This window comes from Bufo gargarizans, chromosome 2 (assembly GCF_014858855.1).
Source record: "Bufo gargarizans isolate SCDJY-AF-19 chromosome 2, ASM1485885v1, whole genome shotgun sequence".
NCBI lineage: Eukaryota > Metazoa > Chordata > Amphibia > Anura > Bufonidae > Bufo > Bufo gargarizans.
The window spans coordinates 527,688,745-527,703,977 of record NC_058081.1 but is presented as its reverse complement, the minus strand read 5'-3'; the positions used below and the strand labels follow the sequence as shown (position 1 = coordinate 527,703,977).

Genomic DNA, 15,233 nt, shown 5'->3' with positions numbered 1-15,233 from the left:
TGAAATTCACTTTAAAAAAAAGCAACATGACTTGGAATAAAAAATATTCCTAATTATTATGTTAGATAATTACCTTGAAGGCCATTGGCAGCTCGACTATATATAAATCCACATAATCCAATCCTAATGTTTTTAATGTCTTTTCCAAGGTTGGTCGAACAAGTTCTGGGGGATGGCAAGTATTCCAAAGCTAAAACCATTTAAAATTTAAGAAAAACATTTTATAAATCAATAACATGATAATAAAGAATTCTGTTTTACACAAAAAAAAATCAAGCAAACTTGCTTAATCTTGAAGAACAACTGAATTTTACAGTAAGGATAAAGCACAAAATGCTGCTGGCGGCCACCACCCTAGATGCATATGTATTAAAGAGGTTTTCCAGCCTTTAATAAGTGACTGCCTATCCTCAGGATATGAAAGCACCACTCCATTCCCAAGACCATCCAACATTTCATTGAAAAGTGGTCTGCTAGGAAGGTGATCTTCTCAAAGAAGACAAGTATGCATACTTGCCAACATTTTCAATGAGATTCAGGGCATTTAATCCCTGCCTTGAGAATGTCAAAACCACCCAGGAATGCCCACTTCTGGGCACTTGGCAGGGTTTACATAAACCCCACCTACTTTTGGGCCAGGACAGGCTACATTTCTTAGCATCATCTTCAAAAATTAGGGACAATCCTGGCAAATCCGGGACTGTTGGCAACTACTGTATGCCATATGCATGCAATATATGGTGGAAATCCGAAGCAAATCCGATCTGGATAAAACAATGGTTTTCTCAAAGATGTGGTATTATGGAGACATTTCACTGTGATGCGCCAGTAACCGGGAAAGGAGTTAGCTGCGCGAAAGGCCAAGGGACCTGGGCACTTCCAGCAAAAATACCACCCATAGGCACTTGCGATCCCTTATTTGCATATCTTTATAACCTCGTTTTTGCAGCTTTACAGAATGAGACAAGAACAAAGGCTGCATTACTATCATGTGTTTGTGTCTAACCGCACAATATAAGCAGTATAAAACTTGGAAAGTTGATTACAGTTTACTCCCTTTAAAGAAAATATAGATGTGGAAAAATATTCTGGTGTCCTTAACAGCCTGGTGAACATACATTCCAATGGTGGAAAGAGTAACATCTCAAGTTCTAGAAGAAAAAACCTCAGAAGTCATTCAGCTAGTTGTGTCTGTGGACAGAAGCCATGAGGCAGAGCCAAAAGTTGCGTGGTGGGGCATAGATTCCTGGAAATTTAGGAGAACCTGAAAATGCGTTGTAGGACCAGGAGTCCTTCCAACCAGAAAACTAATTATGTGTTCTCTCTTGGAAGAGGTCATGACAGTTGCTCATTGGCAGAAGACCTGCTATGAGGAACCAACTGCCAGGAGAATATTCAATTACTCATCCATTTAACTGAAAGGTTTATTCCAAATAATTAGTCGCTCCTGAACCTAAAAAAATTGATTTTCTTGGCTGGGGCTAAAACTACCTATTCTTTAAGTTACCAGTAACTTGGAGAAGGTTTGAATTTCAAAATGAAAACAAAACTACTACAATTCATGTTTGATCCCCTTTTAAAGGGTGGGTGTAAATCAGTGCAATGTTATGCATCAGTAAGTCCACCTACCTTTCCACAATAGAAGATGTCTTCTCTCTTCACCTTTCCTTCAGCTATCTTTGTTCTGATTGCCTCTCCAACTTCATTCTCATTATAATAAACATAAGCCCCATCAATGTGACGATATCCGATGTCTATGGCCAATTTGACAGATTCCAAGCAGGTTCCTTTTGGGGTCTGCAAGATTCAAATAATTATTATAGAAAGTGCCCAAAATGGGTCTACAATTATACCAAGCAACTCCTGGAAGATATTTTAGCACAACAACTGTTCATGATAGGCTTCATGATTTAGGTATTTGACCAGCATCAGCGAACGTTCACTATGCATGTTAGGCCGAGTTTACACTTCAGTTATTTGATCAATTATTTCCATCAGTTATTGTGAGTCAAAACCTGTAGTAAAGCCTACTCAGAAATCAGGTATAATGGATAGATCTGCACCTGTTCTGTGCTTTGACCCGCACTTTGTTTTGGCTCACAATAACTGATGGAAATAACTGACCAAACAACTGAAGTGTGAATCCAGCCTTACTACATCAAGTAGAGTAGGGTAAAGGTTCTAGAGGAATAATGTTCAGGACTATTTTTATGTTTTTGAGCCTCTGGTTCCAGTGAAGAGAAATCTCATTGTCCCTTCCTGTTGGATCAAGTCTGTGTAAGTAAATGGTGAGAAGCTTGACTGCATAGAGTCTTGGCCATAAAAAGGTTGTCTCAGAACAGACATTGTAGGTACAGAGTCAATGACCAATCATGAGCCCTCTGGTGAAAGAGTGTCACTTCAATTTCAATCAAGCAATTGATTCCACTCACAATGGCTCTAGCAATATGCCATCATTAATATCTATCTGGAAACCTAACATCACTACCCAACCTTTCTAATGCTCTTGGCACCAATAAGGACAAAGTTACACAGCAATTTCTTATTGACAATTCCACTTTAAGTGACTTGTGGGTGGCACAATGGTACTAGTAATATGTCCTCTTCTGAAAACAACCCATTTGACGTCCAATGTCAGTGCCCAACATCTCTTACACTCTAGGGGCCAAATGGGCATAAATTCCTGCAGCCATGTTACAAAATAGCTTTGGAAAGCATTTGGTAGGAGAAAAGAGGTTGTTATAGTAATATTAGATGACTATCTATTCCAAAGCCATGGGAATCAATGTGGATGTTCCACATGTACATATGGGTTTGGTGTCACATGCCCACAGAGTTTGGCCATGCACTTGTGGGAAAGGTTTTATCAGGTTTAAACCCATGACATTCTTTCCTAAAAGATAACAACAGTGCTGCAGAGTATTTACTTGGGCATCCGTGTAAAAAGGTTTAAGCAGCAACAAAACTAAAAACTGTCTTCCCAGTGAACTTATCTTTTAGTCTTGGGTTATTTGAGGACCAGAGATGCTTTGATGAAGCACAAACAGAGCCGTAGGGTGTACTGCACTGTAGAATGCTACATTCATAGTTCAGCGTAAAATCATGTGGAGGAAAGTCACTAGGTTAAGGCAGACGTACATTCAAACTTTATTGTAGAATTGTATAATACAAGCATTGTATGCCATACCTCACTCCCATGGCTCCCTGCCTTTAAAGAGCATCTGTCAGCAGATTTGTAACTATGAAACTGGCTGACCTGTTACATGTGCGATTGGCAGCTGAAGGCATCTGTGTTGGTCCCATGTTAATATATGCCTAAATTGCTGAGAAAAATGACAATTTAATGTATGCAAATGACCCTCTAGATGTAACAGGGGCGTTGTCATTACACCTAGAGGCTCTGCTCTTTCTACAACTGCCACCCCCTCTCCACTTTGATCGACAGGGCCAGACAATGAAAACATCATGACACCTGGCCAATCAAAGTGGAGAGGGAGCAGCAGCTGCAGAGAGAGCTGAGCCTCTAGGTGTAACAGCAACTCCCACGTTGCTCCTAGATGCTTATTTACTTATAGTAAAACTTACTTTTTCTCAGCAATGCAGACACATAAGAACATGGGACCAACACAGATGCCTTCATCTGCCAAGTGAACATACAACAGGTCAGCCAGGTTCATAGTTACAAATCTGCTAACAGATGCCCTTTAAACAATAGCATAAATGGAACTGTTAGCTAAAAAGTTCATCCTACTTATTGTATTTTAATGGGTTATTCCACTTAAAGGGGTTCGTCTTTTCCAGAAACAGCACCATAATTGTCCTTGGGTTGTCTGGTATTGCACGTTTCAGTTTATGTAAATCTCTTCCTAATCAGAACTTCGAATCCCCTGCTTACCTATGCACTTATAAAGTTAGATGATAAAATTTTGGCTGCATGCAGCCAGCACGAGGGAAGCACACTGCATATTAGTTTATAAAGCTCCCAATAAATTCAAAAATAAATCTGTCTTCAATCAGCCACTAAGCTCCCTTTAACGCTATGGCTTTTCAAGATATTTGGGAAAAATAATCAGTGCTGCAGTTCTTCCATTCTCAGGATAAGTGGGGCCCCCACAATTATAAATGCCAGGGCTACATGACAACTTTGGCCACTACACACACTGCATGGCCAAAGAACACAGTGAAGCACTACCTGCATCTCTCTTAGTGAATGTGAATGGGCTTGCAGCATGTAGCCGTGAATGTGACCCTACAGTTGCAAGAAATCCAAACCTGGTGTCTTGCCATGTATCCTAGCGTGATGCATACTTGCCAACTTTTGACAATGTATTTCAGGGAGATCTCATACAGTGATGTATATAGTGCAACATTTCTGTATCTAGGTTGTGCCGCCTTTTTCAGACCACTCCCTTTTTTACGAGCCATCCCCCGCTCCTCCTGGCCACTTGGTAGACAGTACCAATCATTTCTATCAGGGGGAGCTAGGAATCAGGGATGTCGTGTAGAACATGGAGGTGTTCAGTGTCTGCATTCTTGAGGCAAACCTTTTTAAACCTACCAAAGATTTGAGACTGGGACAGAGGTTCGCCCTATAGCAGGCCAGTCATCCGAAACATAGTACAAAAGTTACATTAGAGTAGCTTAAGAGGAAATGTGTAAATGTCTTGGACTGGCCTAGTCAAGTCCCAGACCTGAATCCAACTAAGAATTGTGGCATTGCTTGAAAACTGCTGTGCATTAACACAACCCATCTAACTAGCAGCTGCTTAATCATTTATTTCACTGCACTGGCTGCAGATTTCCCCTCTAGCCACTGGAGAATGGATCAATAATGTTGACCAGATCTAAAGAGTCAAGAAACGTATTAGTTGGCCTAGTAGGCGCCATGATTCTTTCCTCAAGATCTGGTCTCCATGAAGAGAACTTTCAAGTCCTGAGGACATGGTGCTCAGCATCTCCCCCGCAATAATTTTACAACTCCTAGTTTTTCCATTGTTCTGTTTCCCACCCATTTACCTAGTTTATTATTGCTTGATTTTGATGCATTGGATCTCCAGAAAATGTCTTTGGATGAAACTGCTGTCAAGCTTTGTTTTCAGGTTTGTTTGTTTTTTTTTGCAAATATCCCTAGTGACCAGCCTGTTTTGGGCCTTACTGACCAAGCATTTTTCTTCTGTTTTTTTCATTGTCGCCTTCCAAGAGCTATAATAAATTTTTTTTGTCTATGTAGCTGTATGAGGGCTTATGTTTTGCATTACAAGTTGTAGTTTTAATGGTGCCATTTTGGAATACACATAACTTCCTGACTAACGTTAAAAAAAAACCCAGCAATACTGCCAAGTTTTTACAATATAAATTTTGCGTTGTTCATTTTTCACCATAAAGAACTTAATATCTTTAATCTCTGGGTCGGTACAATTACAGCAATATCAAATACATATAGTTTATTTTACGTTTTACTATTTTTGTGCAATAAAACCCAAGGAAAGAAAGAAAATCTTTTTGCATCGCCGCATCCCAAGATCCATACATTTTTAGTTTATTCTCTGGAGTTGTGTGAGGGCTTGATATTTGCGGGACGACTTATAGTTTTGCTATCATTTTGGGGATAATTTGCAAGATATTTGTGTAGTGCATGTCGTTATGGATGCAGCAATATCAAGCATATGGGGGAGATTTACATTTTGCAATTTCTTATTGAAAATCTTATTTTCAATGGGAAAAAAGTGTATTTTTTAATTGAATTTTTTTCTATTTAATAAATGTGTTTTTTTTTAACCACTTAATATTCATACACATCCGGGCCAGAGCGGTGTCCTGGCAACAGCCTAATCGAGTATGATCGGCGCATGCGCGGGATTATGGCGCACTATTAAAAAAAAAAAGGCCGGAGAGGAGTGAATAAATTAACAGCGGGGCGGCGCTGGGCTCAGAGATCAGGGGCGCGGCTGGGCACAAACTGCTGAAGGAACATCACATTGGGCACGTTAAGAAGTTAATTACCATAAATTTAAAACATATTTTTATCAAAAATGAAATGACAGGAGGGGATAAAACTAGTAAATTTTTAATGAGATAATGGAGACTAATATGATGTTACCAAAATCTCAGTATCGAAAATCGGGCTGACAGAATCCCTTTAATTCCAGGCTGTAATACAACAAAATAGGAAAAACACCAAGGTGTGAATACTTTCACAAGGCTACAAGCACGCACACTGAATCCATCACATCTCCACCTTGATGATCACAGGTCCTTCAGCCACTCTCCACAGCTGACCTCCATCCCTTCATAAACTGATCACATGGTGGTGACAAAACACAGGTCCTTCAGCCACCATTGGTGCTTAGGAGATTGCCAAAGCTTCACAAGATCTCCCCATATTTCGTGAGCCTTTCAGAAAATTCAGGAAAGTTGTCAAGCATGGTGACATGCAATCACATTATCAGATTGAAATACCCTTATAAATCCACACTGGGGAGACTCATCAAAACTGGAACTAAGGAAAACGGACTTAGTTCCCAATAGCAACCAATCAGAATCCCCCTTTAATTTCTAGAGCTCTTTTGGAATACAAATGTATCAATCTGATTGGTTGCTATGGACAACTAAGCCAGTTTTCTCCCCACATAAAGATGAACATCAGAATGTTAATGATTACTTGGAAAAAGTAATTACTGAAAAAACTGTGAACTATAAACTGTGACCACTGGCCTCATGATACATAATCTTACAAAGGCATGGCCCTGACCCAGAAAAGATCAAATAAATTGCACTGGGAGGATCCTGGGAAAACATGGAGAAACATTGACTAACTAAGACAACATGAACTGCGCATTGGTGTAATAACAAAATCAAGAGGTGAATGGCCCAGGTTTTCAAGGGTAAAGAAAGAGGAGCAAATAAGTCTATTCCACAACTCTAAAAGACTTAATAGACCAAGTGTCACTGTGCCACTATTCCATATCCCAAGTGTCACTGTGCCACTATTCCATATCCCAAGTGTCACTGTGCCACTATTCCATATCCCAAGTGTCACTGTGCCACTATTCCATATCCCAAGTGTCAGCATGTCATTCCCCTGCATCCCAAGTGTCAGCATGTCATTCCCCTGCATCCCAAGTGTCAGCGTGTCATTCCCCTGCATCCCAAGTGTCAGCGTGTCATTCCCCTGCATCCCAAGTGTCAGCGTGTCATTCCCCTGCATCCCAAGTGTCAGCGTGTCATTCCCCTGCATCCCAAGTGTCAGCGTGTCATCCCCTGCATCCCAAGTGTCAGCGTGTCATCCCCTGCATCCCAAGTGTCAGCGTGTCATTCCCCTGCATCCCAAGTGTCAGCGTGTCATTCCCCTGCGTCCCAAGTGTCAGCGTGTCATTCCCCTGCGTCCCAAGTGTCAGCGTGTCATTCCCCTGCGTCCCAAGTGTCAGCGTGTCATTCCCCTGTGTCCCAAGTGTCAGCGTGTCATTCCCCTGTGTCCCAAGTGTCAGCGTGTCATTCCCCTGTGTCCCAAGTGTCAGCGTGTCATTCCCCTGTGTCCCAAGTGTCAGCGTGTCATTCCCCTGTGTCCCAAGTGTCAGCGTGTCATTCCCCTGTGTCCCAAGTGTCAGCGTGTCATTCCCCTGTGTCCCAAGTGTCAGCGTGTCATTCCCCTGTGTCCCAAGTGTCAGCGTGTCATTCCCCTGTATCCGTCAAGCCATTCTCCTGTACGTCAATTGTCACTGTGCCAGTTTTGGGAGTTGGGCCCATAAGTGCTATCCAGTTATTGAGCTTGGACCTCATACAGTATGTTAGTTAATTAGTTAGTTAGTCGCTTCTAACTAGAAAGCAGTACTCCAAATATACTATGTAATATCACTGATCATTTCTATTGCAAAACAGTTGTTTCCTTATAAGCAACATTGTGGAGCCTGTGGCGTTAGGGTGCCCTCAGAAACTGCAGAATTTCGCAGGAGTAAATTATATAGAAATGATTTTTTTGTTGTGGATTATACTGCGTATTTTGTTCCGGATTTTTCGCCAACGTAATAGGATAGGTATTTCTTTGAGAACGACATTGCGGAGTTTTGTGCGGATTACATCTCCACTGAAAAGAATGGAGACTTTCAGCTACAAGAAATCTGCAACAAAACATTATTTGTGTTCTGTTCCACTGACACTTTTCATCCCCGTAAGCTATCATAGGATTGTTGGAGAAAATTCTGCCACGTGTGGGGGCACCCTTAATGACTCTTGTGATTTTAACAGCTGAAGGGAAATAAGGGAAGAACATTTTCATCATAAAAGAAGACTGGTACATTTTCATTAGTAATTCTGCCCCACTGTGTTTTTATCGAGTTCAATGGGAGCTGCATAAATATGTATGCAGTGAGCTCCTCCTAGGGGAGGATGTAGGTATCTAGAGACTGTTACTCATGTTACTATAGTTCTGTGAAGGAAAGCAGATGATGGTAAAACCCCTTAAACGTATATATTTCAAAGTGGTAGGCATGTTGTCTAAATCAAATGGTACACCGCCCAACCCCCCCCCCCCCCCCCCCACAAAAAAAAATCACTTATAATTCCAGGCTGTAATACAACAAAATAGGAAAAACGCCAATGTGTGAATACTTTCACAAGGCACTGCACTTAGCTGCAAGCATGCACACTGAATCCATCACATCTCCACCTTGATGATGTAACGGGGTGCCGAAGGCACACTCGGTCTCCCATCAGCCGCAGACCTGTTGCTTAGCTTCGGGAGCGAGGATCTGTGTTTGACCTCGTTCCCGGGGCGGCTTTGCTAGCTGGGAGGCTCCCTGCTCCTAGGTCTGCCTGGATCGCTGAGCTGATAACTCGGTGCTCGACTGGTCGGTCTGTTGGTCATGTGACGCTGGCCATGTCACATGACCCTCACTCCCCACTATAAATACAGGCAGCCTGCTGGCCACAGGTTGCCTGTTAATTTAGGTTCCTGGCAGTTGTTGGATACCTGTGTACTTACCTGACCCTGTTCCCTGACGATCCTTTGCCTGCTCCTCCTGTACTGCGCATCCTTCCTTGTATATTGACCTCAGCTTCCACCAGACTATTCTTTGCGGACACCTTTGGTACTCTCCTGGTATTTATGACCCCGGCTTCTCCTGCAGGGGCGTTGCTAGGGTCTCAAAAGATCCGGGGCACAAGCCCCAATAAATGTCCCCCCCCCCCCCCCTGCACTATGCTGTACTTGCTATACAGCGGCACTTACCTGTCATATCCAGGGCCTCCAGGTGACGTCTCCTCTCTGTCATCATCTTCTCCACTTGGTCTGGACAACTTCTCTCAGCCGCCTCGTCTCTGCAGAGTGTGACACACAGACATCTTAGCTTCCTCACATTCTATCATTATCCCCCAACTGGAGTTCCCACAGTGTTATCCTGCTGCTTGCTGTGCCAAAACCTCAACCCCCCCAATACCCCCAAATACTATCCTAAAGAAACATTACTGCCCCCCATAGTAATAGTGCTCCTCATAGTCCCACCAATAGTAATTCCCTTCTAGAAAGCCCTTATTAGTAACACTACCCCAACCGTGATAATGCTCCTCAACAATGCCCCCATTATTAGAAGAGCCCTCCCATATTAATAATACCCTCACAGAGTACCCAGTAGAAATAAGGCCCCCTATTGTTCCCCCAGTGGTGATAAAGCTCCCTACAAACCCCTCAGTAGTAATAAGGCCCCCATAGTGCGCTTAGTAGAAATAAGGCAGATCTATAAGACCCTCCTATAGAGCCCCCAGTAGTAATGGATCTGCAGTGCCTCCTGCAGTTATAATCCTCCCTCCACCATACAGTCCCATGTAAATAATATCACCTCGTCCCCAGCCGCCTCCAACGCACAATCCCATGTAAACATCACCCCCTAAGGCTACTTTCACACTTGCATTCGTGCAGATCTGTCCTGTACTTGTACAGGACGGATCCGCACCGATAATACAAACAAATGCATCCGTTCAGGACCGATCCGTTTGTATTAGATTTTAATTTCTAAGTCCCAATACGGATCCGTCCTGACTTACATTAAAAGTCAATGGGGGACGGATCCGTTTACAATTGCACAATTTTGTGTCAATGCAAAGAGATCCGTCCCTATTGACTTACATTGTAAGTCAGGACGGATCCGTTTGGCTCCGCAAGGCCATGCGGACACAAAAACGCTGCTTGCAGCATTTTGGGGTCCGCCTCCAAAATGGAACGGGGGGCCGTACTGAGCCGAACGAATGCATTCTGAATGGATCCGCATCCATCCAGAATGCATTGGGGTTAAACTGATGCATTTGGGGCTGCTTGTGAGAGACCTGAAATGGATCTCACAAGCGGATCACCAAAAGCAAGTGTGAACGTAGCCTAAACCAGTGTTTCCCAACCAGTGTGCCTCCAGCTGTTGCAAAACTACAACTCCCAGCATGCCCGCACAGCCAAAGGCTGTCAAGGCATGCTGGGAGTTGTAGTTTTGCAACAGCTGGAGGCACACTGGTTGGGAAACATGGGCCTAAACATTAAGTCCCATGTACATAAACATTATTCCCTCCCACCATCCACTTTCAACATACAGTCCCATGTAAATAGCATCACTCTCTCCCCCAGCCACCTCAAGCACACAGTTCCATGTCAATAACATCCCTCCCTTCAGCCCTAACATACATCCCAGTTAAATAACTACAACTCCCAGCATTGCTCTGCCTCTCCCTTCACTTACCTTCTGTACAGACATCAGCATTAGGCTCCTTCTCCTGTTCACTCCGTCCAATCCTGCACTGGTCACATGATGGTGACATCATCCAGGTCATCCTATCACAGCCGGTTTTGCTGATCACATGACCTGTGATGTCACCAAAGATCCTTCACCTCTTTCCAGTGTAAGATTCAATTGCATTGCCGTTCTGTGTACGGCAATACAGTTGTCTCTAGCAGGCAGGCAGGCAGGACATTCAGGGCATGGGACAAAACATCCGGGGCCCAGGCCCCGAATGTTTTACCCTAGCGATGCCCCTGCTCCTGACCATTCTTTGCTTATCCCTCTGTACTGCGTTGTCCTCTTGGTTTTGACCTGGTCCGTTCACTATCCGTTATTTGTCTTGTCTGTCCTTCCCGCACGTATCCTAAGTTAGGGACTGCCGTCAAGTTGTCCCCTGTCATCAGGACTCGTGACGCAAGTAGGCAGGGCCAGGGGTGAGGGTGGAGTGTACGTGACCGCTACAGATTAACAGGCCCAATAACCACTGTATAATGAATCCTCTGGTGACCCTGACTGACCATGTCTCTAATCTGACGCAGATGGTGCATGAGCTAGGGGAAAAACTCAGTTCTTTTGAGTTAGGGCAAGGTTCTTCCACTCCTCAGGCCTCCAGTCCGCATTTTGAGCCCCAGATTAAGCTCCCAGAACACTTTTCTGGAGACAGGAAGAAGTTTTTCTCTCTTTTAAGGAGAGTTGCAGACTTTACTTCCGTTTGCGCCCCGTGTCCTCTGGCCCCGAGAGTCAACGCGTGGGCATTATCATTTCCCGACTACAAGGTGATCCCCAGGACTGGGCGTTCTCTTTACCTGCTGGCGCCAGTTGTTTAACTTCTGTGGAGGGGTTCTTTCAGGCCCTGGGTACCCTCTATGATGAACCAGACAGGGCTCTAGTAGCCGAGACGGCTCTAAAGGCACTGGTTCAGGACAATCTACCTGCGGAGGATTATTGCACCTAATTCAGAAGGTGGTGTGTCCCCTCAGGATGGAACGAACCAGCCCTGAAGAGTCAGTTCAGGTCAGGTCTGTCTGATAATTTAAAGGATCTTCTGGTCAGTTATCAACTTCCAGAGACCTTAGAGGAGATGATGACCCTTGTTGTCCGACTTGACCGACGGGTTAGAGAGAGACGACAGGAACAACAGTTCTCTTCCCAGATGGTGGTCCAGCCAGAGGCCTATCCCAGAGACAATGCTGAGGTCTCCACCGAGGAACCCATGCAGGTTGGCATGACCCAAGGGAATCTTCGCCGCAGACGTGGAGAATGCTTTTACTGTGGAGATCCTGACCATTGGATCAATCAGTGTCCTAAGAAGTTTGTCTCTGTCAAGTCTCCTAAGGCAAGGCAACCTAAAGACCAGGTACACCCTGATTTTTCTAAATGTAAGCTTTTGGTACCCATTACGATTTCTCTGGGGGTAGATAGCTGGCCGGGTAAGGCCTTTATTGATTCTGGCTCAGCGGCCAGCTTTATTGACTCTCATCACCAACCCCGGAGGTTCTACCCCCCCCCCCCCATAGACCTTATGATTGTACTATAGAGCTAGTAGAGGGGGCCAAGTTTCCTAAGGGGCGAATTTATAATCTTTCTAAGCCCGAACGCAAGGCCATGGAAGATTATATTAAGGGGAGCCTTGGTAAAGGGCATATTAAACCTTCTGTCTCTCCTATGGGGGGCGGGGTTTATCTTCGTTAAAGGGATTCTGTCACCTCCCCTAAGCCAAAAAACGATTTTAAAGCAGCCATGAAGCACAGCTTACCTGGATTAGGCTGTGCTCTTTTATCTTGCAATCCGTCCAGCAGTTACTGCAAAAAACGACTTTTATTGATATGCAAATGTGTCCTGAAGGTGCCCAGAGGGGCGTTTTGTTCTTCTTAGAGAGCCCAGTACCGCCCCTCTTACAGTGCCCAGCCCGCCTTCCTTGCACTGCCTAACCACCCCCAGCCTGCCACAGCCTCTCCTCCCTCACGCCGAACGAACTCTTGCACAGGCGCAGTACCCACTGAGGGCTGCGCCTGTGCGATCAGCAGGAGACTGAGGGCAGGAGCTTCATCCTCGTCACTGGGCATGCGCCGAGCCCAGTGACGTCCGATGCTCGCTCTTCCCTCAGTCAGCAGGGAAGAGCGAGCATCGGAAGTCACTGGGCTCAGCGCATGCCCAGTGACGAGGATGAAGCTCCTGCCCTCAGTCTCCTGCTGATCGCACAGGCGCAGCCCTCAGTGGGTACTGCGCCTGTGCAAGAGTTCGTTCGGCGTGAGGGAGGAGAGGCTGTGGCAGGCTGGGGGTGGTTAGGCAGTGCAAGGAAGGCGGGCTGGGCACTGTAAGAGGGGCGGTACTGGGCTCTCTAAGAAGAACAAAATGCCCCTCTGGGCACCTTCAGGACACATTTGCATATCAATAAGTCGTTTTTTGCAGAAACTGCTGGACGGATTGCAAGATAAAAGAGCACAGCCTAATCCAGGTAAGCTGTGCTTCATGGCTGCTTTAAAATCGTTTTTTGGCTTAGGGGAGGTGACAGAATCCCTTTAAGAAAAAAGATGGTGGTCTTAGGCCATGTATGGATTACCGGAGATTAAATAAAATCACTGTCCAGAATAGATACTCCCTCCCATTGATTCCAGATTTATTTAACCAGGTTCTGGGGGCAACCTGGTTTTCCAAGATTGACCTGAAAGGGGCATACAATCTAATCCGAATCAAGGAGGGAGACGAATGGAAGACGGCGTTCAATACTCCGGCAGGACACTTTGAATATCAGGTGATGCCTTTTGTACTTAGCAATGCCCCAGCTGTGTTCCAAAACTTTATAAATGACATTTTTAGGGAGTTCTTAGGTAAATTTGTTATTGTCTATCTTGATGACATTTTGATATTCTCTCCTGACTTCGAATCCCATGTGTCTCATGTTAGACAAGTATTAGAGGTGTTGAGGGAGAATCAGCTATACGCTAGGCAAGAGAAATGTGTCTTTGGTGTACAGGAGATTCTGTTTCTAGGGCATGTTCTGACTCCTCACGCCTTCAAGATGGATCCTGGAAAGGTACTAGCAATTAAGGAATGGGTAAGACCTTCATCCTTAAAGGCCTTACAACGTTTCTTAGGTTTCGCCAATTACTATCGTAAATTTATTATGAATTTTTCCTTAATTGCTAAACCGACCTTACTAAGAAAGGGGAGGATTTGGAGAATTGGTCTACTGAGGCCATTTCTTCATTTGAAAAATTAAAAAAGGCATTCAGTAGCGCTCCCATTCTGATCCAGCCTGATCAGGAGAGACCTTTTATTGTGGAGGTGGATGCATCCGAGGACGGCGCAGGAGCAGTCCTTTCACAAGGTCCTGCTAGCCTCACTAACCTGAAACCATGTGACTTCTTCTCCAGGAAATTCTCTCCCACGGATAGAAACTACGACATAGGGAATAGGGAGCTGCTGGCCATTAAATGGGCATTTGAGGAGTGGAGGCATTTTCTGGAGGGGGCAAGGCATTGTGTAACTGTTGTCACTGACCATAAAAACCTTATGTTTATCGAGTCTGCTAAGAGGTTGAATCCCCGTCAAGCCAGATGGGCTCTGTTTTTTACTCGTTTTGATTTTTCCATTACGTTCAGGCCGGGAAGTAAAAATGTGAAGGCGGACGCATTATCTCGGAGCTTCCATGCTTTTCAACCTACTGAGGTACCACCTGAATCCATCCTACCAGCAAAAATCTTCATAGAAGCTCTAACCCAGGATATCTCGGCTCGCATTAGGTCTGAACAACATCTGGCACCGGTATCCACCCCAACAGATAAGTTGTTTGTTCACGTACAATTTCGTCTCCAGCTGTTGGGTGAGTGTCACGATTCTGCCTTTTGTGGACATCCGGGTGTTGAGGGCACTAAGGATCTGGTTTCTAGATCTTATTGGTGGCCCACTCTAACTAGGGATGTCAAGTCCTACGTGTCAGACTGTGAGGTTTGTGCCAGGTCCAAGACACCTAGGACTCGCCCAGCTGGTAACCTACGACCCCTACCTATTCCCAGTAGACCCTGGTCCCATATCTCGATGGACTTTATAACTGACCTACCGCCGGCAGAGGGTAAGACTGTAGTTCGGGTAGTGGTCGATAGGTTTAGAAAGATGGTCCATTTCATTCCCCTGTCTAAACTCCCAAATGCCAAAACCCTGGCGTCTATTTTTGTGAAAGAAATTGTTCGTTTGCATGGTATCCCGGAAAATATTGTTTCTGACAGGGGTGTGCAGTTTGTGTCCAAATTCTGGAGGGCCTTCTGTCAAAAATGTCAAATTTCATTGTATTTTTCCTCTGCCTACCACCCTGAGAGTAATGGGCAGACTGAATGCCTTAATCAGTCTGTGGAACAATTATTGAGGTTGATGACAGCAATTACGGGTGAAATTTTGAATAACCGTGTCAATTCTTCTGCTGGGGTTTCACCTTTCTTTTGTAACCATGGTTTCCATCCCCGTTTTCATTCTGGG

The 15,233-nt window shown here is 44.6% G+C and overlaps 1 protein-coding gene across 1 annotated transcript in view; it reads right to left on the bottom strand.

Moving 5' to 3' along the window:
* The window catches only part of LOC122928538 (aldo-keto reductase family 1 member D1-like), a 54,642-nt gene that overhangs the window by 17,169 nt on the left and 22,240 nt on the right, over positions 1-15,233 (bottom strand). The window contains exons 2-3 of the mRNA XM_044281468.1: positions 1,630-1,797; positions 74-190 (exon numbers count right to left, since the gene is read on the bottom strand). Of these exons, the coding sequence (XP_044137403.1) occupies positions 74-190; positions 1,630-1,797 (285 nt within the window). The remainder of the gene's footprint in view (positions 1-73; positions 191-1,629; positions 1,798-15,233) is intronic.